The 20,708-nt window shown below is 40.0% G+C and overlaps 3 protein-coding genes across 3 annotated transcripts; 2 read left to right on the top strand and 1 right to left on the bottom strand.

Annotated features, from left to right (window-relative positions):
* Positions 1–59: 59 nt before the first annotated feature.
* stt3a (STT3 oligosaccharyltransferase complex catalytic subunit A) lies at positions 60–8,468 on the top strand. The gene is made up of 18 exons (XM_069147070.1): positions 60–125; positions 910–1,030; positions 1,122–1,182; positions 1,268–1,389; positions 1,544–1,689; positions 1,976–2,066; positions 2,575–2,681; positions 2,768–2,932; positions 3,077–3,257; positions 3,575–3,730; positions 3,819–3,910; positions 4,723–4,878; positions 5,926–6,114; positions 6,225–6,341; positions 6,418–6,520; positions 6,752–6,940; positions 7,513–7,628; positions 8,100–8,468. Exons 2-18 carry the CDS (start codon positions 943–945, stop codon positions 8,136–8,138), a joined length of 2,118 nt encoding a protein of 705 aa, XP_069003171.1. The 5' UTR covers positions 60–125; positions 910–942; the 3' UTR covers positions 8,139–8,468.
* Positions 8,469–8,784: 316 nt separating this feature from the next.
* LOC138196732 (cytoskeleton-associated protein 2) lies at positions 8,785–11,904 on the bottom strand. Its single transcript, XM_069147071.1, has 7 exons — positions 11,858–11,904; positions 11,337–11,419; positions 10,460–11,205; positions 10,038–10,371; positions 9,887–9,947; positions 9,518–9,770; positions 8,785–9,365 (listed from the first exon to the last, which is right to left on the bottom strand). The coding sequence occupies exons 2-7, from the start codon at positions 11,379–11,381 to the stop codon at positions 9,101–9,103; spliced, it is 1,704 nt and encodes a 567-aa protein (XP_069003172.1). The 5' UTR covers positions 11,382–11,419; positions 11,858–11,904; the 3' UTR covers positions 8,785–9,100.
* Positions 11,905–13,293: 1,389 nt separating this feature from the next.
* Positions 13,294–18,622, top strand: thap12a (THAP domain containing 12a). Its single transcript, XM_069147069.1, has 5 exons — positions 13,294–13,469; positions 14,721–14,838; positions 15,104–15,202; positions 16,188–16,224; positions 16,319–18,622. Exons 1-5 carry the CDS (start codon positions 13,384–13,386, stop codon positions 18,145–18,147), a joined length of 2,169 nt encoding a protein of 722 aa, XP_069003170.1. The 5' UTR covers positions 13,294–13,383; the 3' UTR covers positions 18,148–18,622.
* The last annotated feature ends 2,086 nt before the right edge of the window (positions 18,623–20,708 follow it).

Below are 20,708 nucleotides of genomic sequence, written 5' to 3'. Positions count from 1 at the left end.
ATTCATGTTAGATAGCCGTAAATTGACGTTCACCCAATAAACGCACAGCGTTGCGCGGTTAGGGCTGGATTACTTTACGGTGAAGGTTTTGCGTGAAAAGTGTATGAGTAACAGGAGCGAAGCGGGTGAGTTTCACTAAACATACATTTAAACTGTAAGCTCATTAAGGCACACCAGTTTTTAGGCTGTATCTTGCTGTCAGATAAAAAGGAGTCACTTATTTTCAAAATAAATCCGAGAGGATGCGCGTGCAAAGGGTTTTCATTAAACAGCGGCTAGCAGTTTGCTAGCGTTGCTAGCTATTACTCACTTTTAACTGGATGGAAGCAGCATCGGTACTAACCGGCCTGAGTCTTCACTAGCTCTGAAATGGTGTATAATCTACAAACGTGCATGCATGTATACATGTGCACACCATAGCTAGTTAACGGATATTAGCTGCTGTTCATTTCATTGCTCTGTGATGTTGATGAAGTGGGGTAACGGTAATGCTCACTCTAATTCTGCTGTTGAATTGAAAGTTAGCGTTTATTAATGCTTCTTTCTTTTTTAAGATTAGTGGCTTGAGTTTTGGCTTTGCATAACACTTGAAGGCAAAAGCTCAAGTAGACGGGATCATATTTCTGCACAGGGTTTTCCAAAGTAGCTGCTTCCTGGTTCCTGACGCCACAACTGTGCGTGGCCTTGTCTGGTTGGGCTGGACGCGGAGGTTGACTCCCACAAGTTCATGCACTGATTTAGCTCGTTTAAAACCACGATTTGAAAATGTTTCCTTTTGTAGGATTTTTTATTTATTTATTTATTTATTTTTTCAATAAATAAACTTGTTAGTCAGTGTCGGGCTGAGAAATGCCTTTGCAGTGCTTTTTCTCCACAGTTGTGTTATTGTGTCTGTCTTTCTCCCACCAGGTAGTACGGTGAGCTGTCCCTAACCTCGCCAAAATGACCAAGCTGGGCTTCCTGCGTTTGTCCTATGAGAAACAGGACACGCTGCTGAAGCTTCTCATCCTGTCCATGGCTGCTGTCCTCTGTAAGTCGTGTGTACAACAGCATTGCCCCCCCTAATGCTATAAAACAAACACAACCCATTGATCCATGTGCTTTTCCTTCTTCTCCCTTAGCATTCTCCACCAGACTCTTTTCTGTGTTGAGGTTTGAAAGTGTCATCCATGAGTTTGATCCGTAAGTACCGCTCGTGTCGTGGTTATTTTGATCGGTTTCCTCATTTTAAAATCATATCTCACCTTCGGTTTCATCTCACCTTCAGGTACTTCAACTACCGTACCACCCGCTTCCTGGCAGAAGAAGGATTTTATAAGTTTCACAACTGGTTTGATGACAGAGCATGGTATCCTCTGGGGAGGATCATTGGTGGCACCATTTATCCAGGTAAGACTCAACCTAGAATAGAGTTTCTGTAATTGTTGTACTATTTTCAAGTATTTTTTTTTTTACTTTGATCACAGAAGTGGAGCAGTTCAAGTGATGAAAAAAAAAAAGTGATGTCAGTCAAAGTCTGTGTCCCTCTCGTCTCCTTCTCCAGGCCTAATGATCACGTCTGCCGTCCTCTACCACGTCCTACATTTTTTCCACATCACCATTGACATCCGTAACGTTTGTGTTTTCCTGGCTCCCTTGTTCTCTTCCTTTACCGCCATTGTCACCTACCACTTCACCAAGGAGCTGAAGGTAAATCCCATCATCACAGAGGAAGGTTTTTGTTTCTGCTGAATGCAATTTTCTTTGTGCGAAGTCATGTCAATTCTTTTTGAGGCTGTCAAAAACTGAATGCACTCAGTTATTAGTTTGTGGCGCTGTTAGAATATAATTTATTATGCACATACATGTTTTTGTTGCTTAATCTACCCTCATTGATATAAATGGATTTGACAATGTAATGGAAACAGCAGTCAGTATAATGCCGTACCATACCAAAAACTGCAGCCTGCCACTGAAAAGTGTTTTGTCTCTTTAGGATGCCGGTGCCGGGCTCCTGGCGGCTGCCATGATTGCAGTGGTGCCTGGATATATCTCCCGTTCGGTTGCTGGCTCTTATGACAATGAAGGTAAAAGAAGCTTCAGTACCAAGTCATTTAATCCTTTGTTGGATTGTAGAGACCAAGTTATACTGATTTTTTTGGGGCTGATACCAAAAATCAGGACAGAAATATGGTTCTGAAATACTTGTGACAAAGATGTATGTAAGGGAGGCAGGATATTGATTAAGTTTAATGATTGATGTTATTGTCAAAATGACATCAGTTCATTGAAACAATGAACTTCACTATTTTTCAGCATTATGTTTTATAAAAAAAGTTCTTATATGGACCAATTTATTTGCTGTTACTGATGTGTCTATGATGAGCTAAAATCAGCCTACCAGTACATCAGTCTCTAGTGATTGACAGAAAATTTTGATATTTGGCTGATTTGTTTTTAAACAATGCTGTTAAGTTTTGGACTGTTGGTCGGGCACAAAACAAGACATTTGAAGGTTTTTTGGGGGTTTGGTCCATATGATAAATGAAATATCATCAAATTGTTTATGATATCCCTGTTGTCTCCTCTATTCAGGTATTGCCATATTCTGCATGCTGTTGACCTATTACATGTGGATCAAGGCTGTCAAAACAGGGTCGGTGTACTGGTCATCCATGTGTGCACTTGCCTACTTCTACATGGTGAGGAGATCTAAAAATATGCATGTTCTACTGAATTAATTCAGAGTGTACAGAAATCATGATGAGGTCTTTGTGTGTGTCTTTAGGTTTCCTCCTGGGGTGGCTACGTGTTCCTGATCAATCTTATCCCCCTCCATGTCCTTGTGCTGATGCTCACCGGCCGATTCTCTCACCGCATATATGTGGCTTACTGCACAGTCTACTGCTTGGGCACCATCCTCTCCATGCAGATCTCTTTTGTTGGTTTCCAGGTAAGGTGAAAAAAAAGTACTGTCACATCACCAGAGGCCCTCTGCTTTCAGAACACTTACACAAACATTCCAAAAAAAAAGGTGATAATCACATGATGGGTTGAAGATGTTTCACCTCATTGTCTCTCTCCTCTCGTACACCAGCCGGTGCAGTCATCAGAACACATGGCAGCCTTCGGTATGTTTGGCCTTTGTCAGATCCATGCCTTTGTGGACTACCTGCGCAGCAAACTCAATGCCCAGCAGTTTGAGGTGCTCTTCAAGAGCGTCATCTCTCTAGTGGGCTTCATCCTGCTGTCTGTGGGTGCTGTTCTCATGCTGACGGGTAAGAGAGTTGACAAAGTGCACCAGTGGAAACACTGTCAAAGAGCAAAGTAATGGATGGAAATCCTTTTAAAATGTTGGCTTCACTCCTATCCTACCTTCTTCTTTCCTTTGGTGACAAACTGATTTGAAGTTCTTTTGCTTTAAACTATGATATGTTTTCCTCTGAGCCACTCTTGGATATTGTTGAGTTCCTTTGTATAATGTTGCAAAGTTCTGTTATAAGGACTTTACCATGTTAAGTGCCCTGAAATAACGTGTTTTATGATTTGGCGCTATATAACTAAAATTGAATTGAATCATGTCTTTTTACCTCAGGAAAAATCTCTCCGTGGACTGGTCGTTTTTACTCCCTGCTGGACCCGTCCTACGCCAAGAACAACATCCCCATCATTGCCTCGGTCTCTGAGCACCAGCCCACAACCTGGTCTTCGTACTACTTTGACCTCCAGCTGCTGGTCTTCATGTTCCCAGGCAAGTCAGCTGAAGCACACAGCGGCCAGATTTAATATTATACCATCACAGCATATTTTAACTCTAGTTTACTTTTCCTTTCTTACAGTTGGTCTTTACTACTGTTTTAACAACCTGTCGGACGCCAGGATCTTCATCATCATGTACGGAGTAACTAGCATGTACTTCTCAGCTGTCATGGTACGTCTGTACAGATTTTTATAATTTACATATCCAAATATGTATCCGCTGGTACGACTCAAAGGACTCGGCAGAGGTTTTTCCCATTTAAACAGAGTTGCCAGAGTGAGAATAAGTAAATTATGCACACTTAATTGAATTGAATTAAAGTCCCCAATGCAATTCATTAAATAACAAAACTGATTTAAGAACAGTGTGCTCAAACATCACTGACGTTGTGGTGTTGATAAATAAACTGCAAATGGGAGCGTTGAGTGTGAATAATTTACTGTACAAAAATGATTTAAATGGTCAAAGCTGGCTTCTGCGTCATGACACGTGCCAACTGCTTGATTCACATCCAATTCAAGTGACAAGAGTCAGCTTCATTTCTTATACAATTAACTGAATCTAAAGGTTGCCTGTAAAAATCTTGTTTTAATTATATATCTAGGAGGAACTTGCATAAATACCGCATCGGTGTTTATCATTGTAGAACATCCACCAAACCTGTCTGTGGGATTTTGGCTAGGCCTTTTAATGTGCGCTCTTCCCTAATGAAGCCACAAAAAATAGGCCTCTGCCGGCTGCGCTGCACTTAGACCCGGTTCAAGCTGGACGAGGTACAACTTCAGCTCAAAACTGAATCCCAAAATTGCACTTCACGTCCACATCTTTTCCGACACACCCCTTGTGCCGTTCCACCCGTCTCTGCGCGCCTGGATCCACGCTGCGACTGGTGCAGAAAAAGGCCCTGGCAATCTAGTGAAGGGAATTTGCACCTTCGTTATTTGTCTCACGGGTTAAAAGAAGTTTGTTTGTTTCCTCCTCAGGTGCGTCTAATGTTGGTGCTGGCTCCAGTCATGTGCATCCTGTCCGGCATCGGTGTGTCCCAGGTCCTGACCACTTACATGAAGAATTTGGATGTCAGTCGGCCCGACAAGAAGACCAAGAAGCAGCAGGACTCCACCTACCCGATTAAAAATGAGGTAGGACGTCTGAGAGACTGGTTGAGTGTGCTATCGCAGGTCTTCTGACATTCTGGGACACGAAAATTAATGCATTCAAACTGGTTACACCGCAATAGACAAAAGAACCCCTACACATTTTAGATCATGCTTCCACGGTCACAACCTCAACCATGTCTTGCTTATTCCTGTTTTTTTCCAACAACAAAAATCTGGTTTCAGAGACCATAAAGTCTGTATTTATATTTTGTTGTTTCTTTTGCTTTTATTTTTGTTTCCAATGGTGGAAATGTACTCAAGCACTTTACTTAAGTGCAGTTTTAACTTTCACGTACTTTTGGACTGACATTTTGTGCAAAGTAAACTTTCTACATTTCAAAGAAAGAGACAGTACTTTTTACTCCACTACATTTTCATCTGCTGTTACTGGCTGCTTTTCAGATGCTTTGCGTGATATCATACGTTTACAAAGTGCGCGTCATGACCCTATTAAAACAAGCGGTGTCTAGTTGAAGCCGCTCATCATGTTTCAGATGTCTGAACTGTTGGAAGTTCCCCGAAATAAATTTTCCCTCAAAACTTCTCAAATTGAGTTATTTAACTCTTTGATACACAAAGAAAAGAAAAAAAAAAAGTATAATATTTCTTATGAATCAAATCTGTTAGAACAGATGTGTGTACAATAGTGTAGTTTTTTTTTTTTTTTTTTTTTTTTTTTTTTTTTTTTTTAAATCTCTTTTCCTCTCCCACTAATCATCTCACAACCTGTGAGGTTTATCTGGTGACCTTTTGAGGGCCCCAAACCTTAACATTCAATGACCAACTGTAAATAGACAAATGAAAAGGAGCTTCCAGGTCCAACAGTAAAATGTTGCTCACACAGTGAACAACAGTATTAATCATGTCATATAATGTCACTCAGAGGGTTGTTTTTCTGGAGAATGAATAATGTTACTTTGAATACTCAAAGTACATGTAGCTGACAATACTTCAGTACTTTTCCTGATGTAGGATTTTTGTACATAAAGTAAAAATCTGATGACATCCTGTGTTGCGTTTACTGACCAGGTTGCCAGTGGGATGATTCTGGTCATGGCTTTCTTCCTTATCACATACACCTTCCACTCCACCTGGGTGACGAGCGAAGCCTACTCTTCTCCTTCAATTGTCCTGTCGGCCCGCGGTGGTGACGGTAGCCGCATTATCTTCGACGACTTCAGGGAGGCCTACTACTGGCTGCGCCACAACACGCCCGAGGTCAGTCACTCCCACAGAAATCCAGAAAAAGTTCCACATTGAAATAAAGTAAAGCCTTTGGACTAAAAGGTTCCCTTTCAGAACGTTTTGGTTTCACTTTGTGTCTCCAGGACGCCAAAGTCATGTCTTGGTGGGATTACGGCTATCAGATAACTGCCATGGCTAATCGAACCATTCTAGTGGACAACAACACGTGGAACAACACGCACATCTCCAGAGTCGGACAGGTGAGCTGGGCCACCTTTTGGCTAGTCATGTTTACAAAGTGCTGCTGTTTTGACCCAGCTGTTGTTTGCTCTGTAGGCCATGGCATCCACAGAAGAGAGGGCTTATGAGATCATGAGGGAGCTGGATGTCAGTTACGTCCTGGTCATCTTTGGAGGATTGACAGGCTATTCCTCAGATGGTACGTCCTCAAGCATTAACACATACTTTATATGCCATATCAGCGTAGTACTTGGAATACTGGCAGGCAGTTTTGCTGTGTTAAGCTGTCAAATGTTTGGAGTTTGATTTCTGTGAATTGGCAGGACTAGAAAATATTTGGCTCACCCATTCAAGTACATCGCTGTTCGAGTATTTTTGAAGCCATTGGTGCCGGGCAGCCGTCTAATCGATGCGTCTCTCTGTATGACAGACATCAATAAGTTTCTGTGGATGGTCCGTATCGGGGGAAGCACGGACACGGGCAAACACATCAAGGAGCACGACTACTACACTCCCACCGGAGAGTTCCGAGTGGACCGGGAGGGTTCGCCTGTCCTGCTCAACTGCCTCATGTACAAGATGTGCTACTACCGCTTCGGACAGGTCTACACAGAAGCCAGTGAGTAGCGTTACGTGCATGAGCCACTTTTTACCTTGCTGTCAGATGTATGTTAAGGATGTAAGTACTTCTGAAAGAGCAGTGGTGTTTACACTGACCAATGGCAGTCGCATTATTTTTAACCAGTTTGACAGAAGAAAAAAAAACAGGAAGTATGACAGTAAATGTCGAGCAGGAGAAATGTCTGCTAAAATCAACTTAATCGTTCTTCTCATTTAAAGTGTAGGCTTTAGGGGGATCTATTGGCAGAAATGGAATAGAATATTCATTATTATGTTTACATTGGTGTAAAATCACCTGAAACTAAGTATCATTGTGTTTTCAGTAACTTAAAATGAGCCTTTCATATCTACAAAGGAGGAAGTGCACTTCCATGTTTGCACAGTAGCCCAGAAGAGACAAACTAAACATGGAGAGAGTGTCTTTCATACTCACCACAAATTCTCTTATACTCTTGTGAGATGAGGAGGGTGGGTGTTCAATTGGTTGTAATCTACCATAATGCCACTTAATGCCTTTTAAATATACAAGTAGAGCCCTTTGTACTCTAATTCTGACGCTCCTCTCTGCAGAACGCCCACCTGGTTATGACAGAGTGAGGAACGCAGAGATCGGAAACAAAGACTTTGAACTGGATGTATTGGAGGAGGCCTACACAACAGAGCACTGGCTGGTTAGGATATACAAGGTAAACCAGCTGACCTTCTCTTTTGATATATCAGTCTGTAAAGATGGTTGAACCCCAGATTGGTTTGCTGATAAAGGTGAGATCTTTTGATATGTAGGAAATCACAAAGTAGATGTAATGCTAGGAGGGTAAATCAAGATTTCTTTACAACTTTAACCTGAAATTCCAACAGCAAGATTTGTCAGTTGAATAAAAGAAAACGTATCTGCAACTAATTTGAATTGTTTAGGTCTTTTTTTTTTAACAAGGCCTAAACTTTGTCTCGTGTTAAAAGTGAAATTAATTACAGTAACTTTATTTTTCGTTAAAACAAGATGTACAATGTCATATGAGGAGATTTTTTTTGTATTTCATATGCCATCAGTTGACTAATTGATCAAAAAAAATTTGCACTCTACAACATAATATGAAATCTGAGCACCTGCAACTTTGACAGAACTTCCTAACCAAGTCTTGCATTTACTGTTTTAGGTTAAAGATCTGGACAACCGAGGTCTTTCACGGACATAAAATCTTCAGACGGCAGTGAAACCGCACCGCACACCTTCCCTGTGGTCTGCAGATGAGTGGGAGTGGGGGTGGGGGGAGTACTTTTTATACTTTGTTTGGGGACAAAAATTGCATCAAAGTGGGGGGGGGGGGGGGGTTTTGCGGATGATTTTTAATTTTTTTGTTTTTTTATTATTTTGTTATAATAAAATGACTCATCTGGGATCAGAGGGAGCTGGTGTCAAAACGTCCTGTCTGATGTCAGTATCAGGCAAAAGAAAGCAGTGATCATTTGAGCGTTTGGGGATTTTTACAATGTGATCAATTAAAGTGGGATTCAATGTGATAAAATTGTTGTCATTTTTTTTGGGGGGGGGGGGGGTTTATCTCTCAAAATGCACAGTATGGTTCAAACCCAGGCCTCTCCAGGTGGACTAAATTCCAGAGGCTATTTATTTCATTACTGACAAAGATAAAAAAAATTTGCATGTGTTCATCATGTGGATGAAAGCTAACTGTACTCAACATGAATCTGTTTATGGGATGTTCCCGGATCTCAGCTCTCAGTACAGCTGTAGTGTTATACATACACTTAAGATGAATTCAATATTAAATCAACTTCAGAGGTCTAGTGTCAAATTACAACATTTTAAGATGAGGCAATATTTTAATTTGAAAACTTGAAAGTTTTTTTTTGACATTTTATTATTGTGCATGTATCAACATCCAAGCTTTATATTAAGGAAGTGTTAGTGTTAAAAGAGAATTACACATTCAAAGCAAGAAAGAATAAACGTGAATATTGTATCACCCCTTACAATAAAACCATCTGCATGACAATTTTGCATAGATGCATTTAGAGGAGTAGAACTAGCTTAAAGGTATCATTATAAAGTGGCCATTAGTTTAATGTTGTACATTTCTGAAGGTTTTTTTTTTTTTATCTCTCTCTCTCTAAAGAGCACAGATATACACAGCCCTCCTCATAATCTGGGCTGGTCTGGCAGATCTTGCAGAAGTGCAGTGTTTTTTCTGTAGATGTATGCGTTGGCATCATCATCCAGCTTCACCAGCTCAGCCAGTGATGACACGCAGGGATCGTGATCGACAAGCATCTTGGGCAGGTGGGAAGATGCACGCTGGATGCGGCAGGAACGGCGAACTGGTGTCAGAAACTTTAGATCTTTGATGTTGCTCTTTCTTCTGGATGTACTTGTGCAGGCCTCATCTTCGATTGTTCTCCTGACGCTACACGAGATATTTCGAGAGGAAGAAAAAAAAAGTCTTTGAAATGCTACAAGAAAAATAATTATTTGTGGTTCTTCATGACTTAAGACTGAAACAGCAGACAGACAAAGCAAAGGAATTACAGTACAGCAAATACAAGTTAATGGCCTTACCTTTGCAGGTATGGAGTTGTCTTCACGCTGTATTTTATCACTGAAGCATCCTCCATCATGCCTTCATCATCATCACCACTTTCAACTTCTTCTATCTCCACTTTCTGGTCTTTATTGTCCTCTACTTCATCCTTCACTTGCTCATAAACATCTTCTGGTATCTCATTCTTCCCCTCTTCATTTTTACATTCATCCACCGGTTCACTGCCCTTCATTTCGACATCCTGAAACTCATCTGTCACCTGTGTGAGTTCTTATGGAGACAAAAAAGACAAGTGATTACACTCTTTCAAGATCTGACCTAATACCACAGAATTCACCAAATGCACCATTCTAAACAAATCCTAGAAGACGAGGGCTGTAACTTACCATGACTGCATCTAGACGGTGTCGCCATGGCCTCCAAGGCATCACACAGATTCACAACAATCTGAAAATGAAAACAAAATAGAATCAGGTCTATCACTGTGGAAGGAAATATTTTTATTCCAGCTAATACAATAACAGAAACCCTGCTTACATCATCCACCCTGTCCTGTGGGTCAAAAAGCAGATCTCCATCAGAGTTGTCGAGCAGGTGCAGGGTGGTGTTCATGATCACGGGACTTTGGCTGTTTGCTGTTAGGTCGGCTCTCTGGTCATCTGCACAGTCACCAGCAGCAGCGACTGGCTTCTGTGCTTCCACAGGTTTTGTTAGAGGCGAAGGAGGCCGAGGATCAACATCAGACCGAGACTGAGGTTTGAGATCAGCCCCAGGTTTTGCAGAAACTTTAGATTTTGAAGGTACTGCTGTTGTCATGGCTGGTCTTTTGAACATCTTACCCTTGGAAGCCATCCACTCAGACAGTTTCGCTCTGCAGAAGGAACACAAACATTTTTGAATACTGTCTGATGTACGGTAACCCCAAGGCAAAAATGACACTTATAAAAGAAAAATTTTACCTTCTCTCCTCTGCAGTCTCCACTGTAAATCTGTACTGGCTGAGGGTGCTTGGGACACAAGGCTTCTTGACCTTTATGTCTGTCCCTGGAACCTTTGGCTTAGAGCTATGAGTCCCACTTAACTTGGTGGGAGCCACAGTCGTGTTTCTGGAGCTGGTGCTGTTTAAAGTTGCTGGAACAGTTCTGGTAGGAGGACGAGTAGAGCAGAATCCAGTGGGAGGACGGCGGCTGGCTGCTGGTTTAAGCGCACGAGCAGGTCTATTGAACCCTGACTCGGATCTCATCGGTGCACTTTGTAGGTTGCCACGCCCTGGGACGGCAGAGGCAGATTTGGACCGGCTTTTTGTCACATCTCCATTTCTTTGATTCTCTGTTTTGGGTGCTAATGGCTTGGGATCCGCTGGGCATACAGCGGCACTTGACTTCCAAATAGATCCAATTTTTGACTGGATGATCTTGCCTTTGTACATACCTGGAGCAGATTTTGATGACGGCACTGCAGTTGGAGGATTTGGAGTTTCTGCAACTATTTTTTTGTGCATCACAGGCTTTTCGGCGAGAACGGCCTTCCTAGATGTTTGACGTTGTTTGACATTAGTAGCGGCAGTACCTTTCCCATCTCTCTGCACGGGCCCTTTTTTTGCCTGAGTTTCCAGTTTTTCATTGCTTTTTAGTTGTAATGGAACAACAGACGTTTTGGGAAAAGGTTTGCTTTCATGTGCAGGCTGGGTGTTTTCCTTGTTTCTCTAGTACAATAAAAACAAACAAAAAATCAGATGGACTGAATTTGGGCTGATAAAACTGCATGTTATTTAGCGTTCAAGACAAGTATTTCATGTTTTCAATGTTTCATGTTCACAAACCTGAACTTACTTACTTTCTTATTGGTGTGGTTTCCTCTTGAAACAACAACGTTATCCATTGTGGAGCCCCAAAAAACAAGGAACTTGATGGAAACCTCTGGAAGGTCAAAAATGGAATAAGTAAACATGATTGTAGTGAATCATTTAGGTTATTACATCATCCAACCTGCTAGGATTGTACTTGGTATAATATGCAAGAAAGATGGTGGCACAAAGCAGAATTCCTGCAAACTGTAAAAGCCATTACATAAAATGCACCTCTAGGATTTAAGTTTGAACAAACTTGACCCCGGTACATTTAGAGAACATGATGTATTACACAGTTACCTTTCTTTTTCTAGTTTCGGGTTCACTTTGCATACATTAGGTAGTCCGTCGACCTTAAAACTTGACATTAACTAGCATGAACGGCAAAAGCGAATAAATGGTAATGTAACCGAGACGTGTGGAACATTCGCCAAAATTCTGCTCCAGTGACCTAATTAGGCCTGTCACTATGCTAACATGCCAACGTTAACAATAAACTTTAACTTACCCTTAAGTGGTCTTTCGTTGTGGTAAAAGTGTGGAAAGCTCCTCCAACGTAACACACCGTAAGAGCAAAACAAGTCGCTTAACTTGCTTCTTGAGGCAACGCGATTTGTTTTTGACTTGGCGCCGCTGCACTGCTATTGGTCACGCTAGTATCGCGAGAATAAAAGTAACCAATAAAATGTATCCAAACCAAACTAAGAACGAGAATTGAAGAAGACTGCCTTCATTCTTCCATCGCCAAAGTTTTCACCCTGTTTGAATCCAAACAGAATTCCTCTTAAACCGGCCCATGAGACGGTACACGCCCCTGACAGCCACTTGTTTTCAGAAAAGATTACACATTTGTAAAACGTTGATATAATAAATGAGCGTGCGAATGATTTAGATTATATTATCATTTTAATATTTAAGATATTGGCGGTAGTTTCTACACAAGTGGATAAAATCTTCTTGAAATTAATATAATATTAAATTAATATGACAGTAGTTGGCACGTGTATCTATTATCAACTTCAACTAGAGCTCTAATCCATCCATATCTATGTAAGATATGAATTCCACACCAGTGATTTGTTTTGGAAATAGACTTGGGATATGCCACGGTATGTTTTTAACGCTTGGACTTTGAAAAGACCGCTGAGGATTATGGGACATAAACGAAAGGCGCGCTCGTTTGATGACCTACAAAACAGTTTGAACAAGGAGCGAATCTGCCTTCAAAATAAAATTACAATCATAAACGAAGAGCACGTGAAGAGTATTTTCGGAACAAATAGAGTTAAGGTGATTAATGATGAATAACATCTTGCATTTCAAATCCTTTACAAAGTACAACATTACTCTTTATAAAATGTACTAAAGTATCAAAATAACAGTGCCTGTGCAATAAAATAGTCAACAGTCGGTATAGCTGATTGAGGAGAAACTAGTTTTTACTATCATTTAAATTTCTGGTCGCCTTTTAGTGGAACAGTCAATGCATAAACATTTTTCACAAAAGGACCAAGAGCTTTTTTTTGTGACTTGCCACATGTCAAAATGGTTGGAAAACACTGATTTAATCGTTTTCAGTGTTATCACATGTTTCTCTCATGTTAAATCTTAAAATATGATACTGTCAGTTAGTTGAAGCATAAGTAATGCTGAGGCATTAACAACTCCAAGAGATATAAGATCACTGCATCTGAAATAAGCATGTAGAGATGCACAGAAAGACATGCAGAACCACTTCAAAGAGATGTAAAATGTTTACAAAGAGAAATGACGAGACTATAAAGATATATGAAATGATTACAAGGACGAGCATAAAAAACACAAAGAGGAGCGAAATGGCTTCAAAGAGTCATATTACTGCTTTTTCATATGACGCATTAAATTACAACCGATTTTATTTTGAAAGCAAAAGTCGGAAGAGGTTTTGTTGTTCCAAGAGGCTTGCTAGCGACTGTTAGCAGTTACTCATAAGTATCTCACGGAAAAACCAAGCCGGTCTGTGATAAAAAAAACAACAACAACAACAACTTAAAAATGCAAAATCATTGCGCTGTGCCGAACTGCCTTAGTGGCAAATCGGACCCGGAGCCACTCTTTCGGTTTCCGCATGATCCAGAAAGGTAACTAATGCAAGTAGCGATGCTAAAGCAAACGGGAAACTAGCTAGCAAACACCAGTTTCTGTTGTATTTGCGATGACAACACAAAGCGTTGTTCTTAGTTAGGTCATTATGATTAAATGGTCAAAATTTAGCTTTTGCAATAATTTAAACCTTTGTTTCGTCTTAAAGTATATCTTTTGTCAGATATTTCTACATATGGTTTTCATTTAAATGTTTGACCGGTTCACGTCCTGTTGTATTTTCCTCAGTGTTTCTGGCACATCGTAGAATTGTTTGGAAATATGTTTTGGTAATTGCGATGTCTCTAAAAACAGCATTACATTTAACTTGGCATAAAGGATGCTTCCATCATCTGCTGCGCATGCCGACCTGCTACGTAGCTTCTGACAAAACAAGTCCACAACCAGTGTTGGAAAGTAACGAAGTACAGCAACTCAAGTTCTGTATTTAGGTGCAATTTAGAGGTGCTCGTACTTTACTTTGGTATTTTCATTTGATGCCACTTTATATTTTCATTCAATTACATTTCAGAGGGAGATGTTGTACATTCTACTCCACTACATTGATCTGACAGCATTTGTTACTTTCCAGATCAGTATTTTATACCTACAATATATAAACAGCTACTATATATGCATTGATATACATAGATTACAATCTACATCAGAATAGTGTGTTAAAATTGTACCTACCATGACAACATTATGCTGCCCACATCTACATGTAAGTTAAATAATATTCCAGTCATTTATATATTCTAAATATAAAACTCTAATTTGGGCAATTTTGCTGAATGATTACTTATAATTTTGATACTTTAAGTACATGGTGCTAATATGGTATTTCACTTAAGATTTTCTACTACTTCTACTTGTAATTGAGTATATATATATTTTTTTACCTGTTACAACTTTTAGTTAAGTCAAACATCTGAGTACTCTTTCCGTCACTGTCTATAATTTTTTTTTTTATTATTTTTTTTTTTTTTATTCCCAGTCTTTGGTAACTGAAAGTCATATCTCTTATATGCAAAGCTTTTTAAAAGCTATTTTAAACACTATGAGCATCCGCATTTCATACATTTTACGCTGCTTAATAATTGATCAGGATGCTTGTCATCATTGTATTTTCAGGCAACATTTCCGTATCTGCAAATGTCCAATACTTGAATGAACTGATTGAATGAATAGAGAGTGAACCATAATTGCACCGCAGAGACAAACGTTGGCAATCTGGTATCTCCTTTCAGGTCCAGGACGTGGGTTGAAAAATGCCAGCGGCAAGACCTTATAGGCAAATCACCAGAACAGCTGTACAGATACTACAGAGTTTGTGGAAAACATTTTGAGACATCTTCGATTGATAATGTAAGTCATGTGCTGAAATAGCGCAAGTTTGGACCACATTGCAGATGTGACGCCAGACTGTGCAGTGTTTTAGATGCAATTTTCAATCTTTATGTAAAATGTGATAAGGGCATAGTCCCCTCCACCTGCCAAACCTACCCATGTAATTTTATTATTAAACAGTATATTTTATAGGGTTCAGTGAATAGGTATGCAATGTAGGTTTAAGTTCATAACACAAGTTATATTTTCTTTTTTCCTGTCATTATGTGTGCTTTGGTTACAGGACACTCGGAGTACAATGTTGAAGGATGATGCCATACCGACTATTTTCGATGTGCCGAGCCAACCTCAAAACAGACAGGTGAAGCGCGGTAAAGAGATGGTGGGTAAAAGTAATCAGACTTGTTTTGAATATTGGAACCCTTTAAAAATTTTTATTAACAAGTACTCACAGATTTCTGATAAGGCAGACTTGTTTTGGGCTGAAAAGCAAGACTTGGTTCCAGTCCGTGGTGTAACATACATGGATGCATGTATGAGAACACCAGTTGGTACTCGTCAGAACATACCTAAGAATCATCAAGTCTAAAAGATTTCTGTAGTATCAGTATAATTTGGTGATGGTTGGCGGTACATCTAATGCCACGTTGCAAAAATTAACTGTTATTAAGTGAGTTTAATTTAATAATTTAAACAAATATAGGCTAAAAGAACAGGGTAATTCACTGTATCCATGGTATCCTTACTGTTTCTTGTAAAAGTTTACATTGGTTCACACACAAGTGAAGACTGTCAATGTTTAATGCAACATTTTCAAAAATAAGGAAGCATTTATTTAGTTATTTAGTTAAATAGCCAAATAGGACATACAATTATATCAGGTAGCAGCATAATGCAACATTGTAATAAGCTTATATACATATAATCTATATTGATAACCCCATTAACCTTTTCATATAATAATGAGATCCAGATCTTGTAAGTTTTAGATCTGATGTCATAATTATGAGATAGTAAGGCACAATTATGTAACAAGATCCCTTTTTTTAAAATTATTTTGTGAATGCGTTGCACTTCCATGCAATCACCTAGCAAGAAAGTAACCTTAATAAAATGTTCAGCTCAGTTCAGTTCAATTAAGCATCTTTTCTCCAATTTATAACTGTCAAACCCAAAACAAATGAACAAAGCAAAAATGTGTCCCAATGACTACAAAAAAACTAAAATTAGATATCTAATTGCCTGGCCGCTGACCGTTATAATAATTATTTATCTCACCCCTATTTTAAATGGCGAAAAATATTTGGTATATGAGTTTTGTCATTTCTGTTTCATCAAATTTTTTATTTATCAATTTATTTTTGTAGATCAAAGACAAGGAAACAGAGAGTACTGGGAACAAAAGTAAGTAAAATTATTTATACAGATGTTTGCGAGTCTCACAGCCACATTTGGATACAAGATGAATCATTTTTTTGGATATATGTTTCCCTTACAGAAATCAAAAAGTCTCAATCAGAGACGGTTGAGGAACATGTCCAGACAGAATCAGAGGAAGACGAATACAAAGAGTATCTCAAGTCATTATTTGAAGTTCTGCTACTGTTGGGAGGGCAAAGCATTCCTCCCACAATGCCCTCTGATAATAAAGAGGAAGGCCTCAACAACATTCGGGCACTGCTAGAATTTCGCATGACCTGTGGAGATGAAGTCCTGAAGAAGAGGTACGACGTGAATAAGGAGTGCTGCTCCTCAGAACAGCTGAATCAGTTGATTGAGGTGTGTGAGAAATGCATCCGGGACAAGCTGGTGGAGGAAGTTAAGCAAAACGGCTTTTTCTCATTACTAACTGATGATCTGGTGAAGATCTCCGGAGAATGGCACCTCCCCGTATTTCTTCGTTACATGGACCAGTCCAACTGCCAACAGGAGAGGTTTGTTGGATTCCTAAACTTTGAAGGAGATGGAGACGCCCTGGCTGAGACACTGCTGTCTGAAATCACTGACAAATGGGGTTTGGATATGAAACAGTGTAGAGGTCAAGCCCACTGCTGTCCTGGGCCACATTTTAGTCGGATAAAGGCATTTGCCACGAAACTCATTGAGAGGTATCCCAGGGCGGTACTCGCACTGAGATCTACTCATGCCTTCAACATGTCACTGGCCAATGGTATGGCTCTGTCAGGGGTTCAGCTTGTCATGTCCACCTTTAAGAAGATCGAATCCTTCTTCGGTCAGTCCCCTGTGTTGCAGTTGGAGTTTGAGCACGCCATTTCCATTTTCTACCCGGACAAAGAAGAGAAAGTCAACGAATTGAAGGAAATCTGTCAAAACAGCTGGATGAGGAGACACGATGCGTTTGAGGTTGCAGTGGAAATCCTAGAGGCACTGTTACTCTGCGTGGACAGTGTGCACGATAACGAAGACATGAGGTGGAACGACCAAGTTACGCACGATGCCTTAGAGATTTCAAAAGCGCTAACTGACTTTGAGTTCGTCATGGCGTTGGTTGTGCTGAAAAATGCTACGACGCTGACCCAGGCCTTTGGGAAAAACATACAAGGCAACACAACAGATGCCCATTTCGCTGCGAGCACTCTCAAAGCTTTGTTGCACTCCTTGACAGAAGTGTCCCACAACATCGACGTGTATCACGAGTTCTGGAACGATGAAGCCGTTAACCTGGCCACCGCCATGGAGATCCCAGTCAAGGTTCCTCGGTCATTCTTGAGAAAGCATGAGGCGGAATCTGGAGCCGTTCGGCCGGAGTGTTACTACAAAGAACAGCTGTCTGTCCCGGTGGTAAACCACATCATCAGAGAAATAAATGAGCTCTTCTGTGAGGACCACCTGAAGATTCTGAGATGCCTGTCACTCGTGCCTGCTGTCATAGAGCAGCACAAATCCACAGAGCCCGAAGAGGACAGCGTGCAGGTGTTCAGTGATGACATCCCGAATACAGCGACCCTCTCCGCGGAGCTGCACTGCTGGTGGGTTAAATGGAGCAAAAAAGGCAAAGATGAGACGTTTCCCTCCAGCCTCAATGAAACACTGCAGCTGGCCGACGTGAAGTTCTTCCGCAACATGCTCGCGGTCCTGAGGCTGATCGGCATCCTGCCGACCCTGGCTCTGGAGGAGAACTGTGACGTGGCGTACAAGCGCTTCAGGATGTACGTAGAGAACACACCTGACAAATTCAAATCAAAAAGCCTTGCTCTGTTGAACATGAACAATAACGGTGGGTTTGATCTGGATTCAATGGTTGAGGTCTACATGAAGACCTACCCTGACAGGCCAGAGGTGTCCGAGATAGCTTGTGGGAACTAGGCTGCTGGATAGAGTCGGTGTTTTTTACTTTCTAGCCCTGAAACTGAAGTAACATCTTTTTGTAGGCTGTTTCATTTTTTTATGATAAAATGTAGAAATGAGAGGCAGTACTGAACTGCAACCTGTGTTCCTGCCATCAATACAGACTTGTCTGAACGAACTGCAACCCCTCGACTCACTCCTGGACTCGCGTATTTTGTGTAGAGCCTTGACATCCATGCTGCACTCACGTCTTGCGGCATGGATGGAAAAGATGTGAAAGATTCCCAAATCATCAACTCATTACAGGAGGATAGTATTCTCACTACCTTTTTCTGTGGCAAGCTGTTCTCGTAGAATGTCACTATACTTCTGTAAATGTTTGTTAGTGTCTTTTAGCTGTGTCACCTATGGTAACATTTAATAAACGGGTAAGAAGGATCAGCTATATATCCCTCTCTCACTGTTAATAAAAAGATAATTTTGTCTCCTTCTACTTTTGAGTATGTGTGTGCTTTTCTTTAACCTGTCTTGAGTAAAGTGTGCCTTGATTTTTTTTACATGTTGAGCTGGACCTCAGGACAAAGTAGATTGAGTCGTATAATTGGTAGCTCCTCCCCTTCTAGTATCTAACACTACCCATCTTACACGCTGGGTATTATGTCTGTAAATGGAGTGTAAACTTGCGGCTAAAAAGCTGAGTAACTGCCTTGAGGCTCAATTTTCCACTGTTGTGTTCAGTATCAATTGAATCTGATCTGTTTACAGCAGTGACAGGTCTCCTTCTTCACCAAATATACACATTTTGAAGTAAAAACTTTGAGTTTTCAAATAGTTTTTAGTTGGTAAATCATCTTTTCAGGAGGCCGATGTACAAAAGAAAGAGTTTTCCTCGTGAATTGCTCTGACGAGCTAACTTGTATAGTGTGTAGGAGGAGGGAGTTCATATAATCTGTAGTTATTTGTCCTGAATTACACAATGTGTGTTTGCTACTCTGGTTTTAAGATTTAATTTGTATTATTTGGAGACATTACCTTTCTTTTGGACACTAAAGCCATAAAATGATTTACCCAATTCATTTTGTGCTTGAATTAGACCTGTTTTATTCTGGACATATTAAATCACCACAGGCTGTGTTCTACACATGTATCAACCACTATATTGAAGGTTCAAGTCAGTGCAGTCATTAGGCCTCGATCAACAAGATCTTAAGTTTATTTTTATTTTTTTTTATGTGTTCTTAAATAGATCTTAAGAAAAGTCTACATCAGCTCTATTGAGTGTTCTGAAACCAAACATTCTCCCTGCTTCTCACATATCCATGTGATTAACATGCATACAATTTGTATTCAGCTTTCAAACATTTTATTTTGCAGTAGGCCACAATGGTTTGTTTTTATACACTGTAATTTATTCTTATCTCAGATCAGACTTAAGTGAACACTGACACATAGCTTCAACATTGGCCACAATCTCAGAAACGCATGACAAAATAATACAAATTTGAAAAAATAAAGACACACTGAAATCGTTTTTTTTTTATGATGTGTTTCCTTCTTGAGATTAATTTTAAACTATAAATAAGCATACTGTAAAAGTCAAATTAATTTTAAAGACTTTATTTACAAACAAGCTACTGCTGTCCAACCAGGACAGCCACTGTGTTGTCCAGTCCTAGGAGTGTTAGTGTAGTGTTCCTTTAAGACTACAATGGTTGTAGTAAAGTAATTAAAATAATTATTAAAATGTATATTTTTGCAGATTATAAATCTATCATTATGATATAACTACAATGATATTACTATTATTATTTAAACTGCAGAATTGAAAACACAATAACCAATTGTTTTGTTCAAACATGCACTCAGATGTGCTCTTAAGTGTGTATAGATTCTGTTCTTAACCAAGAAGAAATAGGAAAACATTGGTGAATCTTTGTTAAAACTATGGAAGTGGGCTTAAAGAAGACATTTTGTCTTCAGGAAAGTTGGTGCACGAGGCCCCCGTTTTGGGATATAGCATACAGGATCAGAGGGTTTAATGGTCTTCTGGAGAAGGTGTTTAATGCGTGTTCAGGATCAACAGTAAAAGATTTGAAATGAACCAGGATTGCTTTTCAATGTGTGAAAAGGGAAAAAGGAAGCTGCAAATTCAAATCAAAGAGTATCCAGTCAAACAAGAGGAGCACTGTTACTCGGTTTAATGCCTGTGTAATGTCAGGTATGTCATAAATAAATCGAAAGTTTTAATTAAACTAGATGTCTGGAAATAAAGTAATGGAGTTTCTTCAAAGGCCACCAACAGGAATAGGTAGGCTAGAGAACATTCATTTAATAGTTAATTAAGAAATACATTGAAATCCATCCCAAGAGTGATGTTTTATTATTGTAGCAATGAGGGGGGGGGGGGGGAGGAGAAACAATAAAAGCTTTATGTTCAGCTACACAAAAGTAAAGAGCGTTTCCCCCCCATGCTTAAGCGCTTTGCTCGATCACACTTGAATGGGGCGTGAACTATCTTGATCATTTGCCCTCTTTGGCCGAGGCCAGCGGTGCCACTCTGCCCTCTGCTGGTGAACATT

The sequence above is a fragment of the Embiotoca jacksoni genome, unplaced genomic scaffold (genome assembly GCF_022577435.1).
Source record: "Embiotoca jacksoni isolate LCO1_2020_lvr unplaced genomic scaffold, fEmbJac1.0.p SCAF_13, whole genome shotgun sequence".
Taxonomy (NCBI): domain Eukaryota; kingdom Metazoa; phylum Chordata; class Actinopteri; family Embiotocidae; genus Embiotoca; species Embiotoca jacksoni.
Note: the sequence above shows the minus strand (reverse complement) of the source record. Positions and strands in the feature narration are given on the sequence as shown.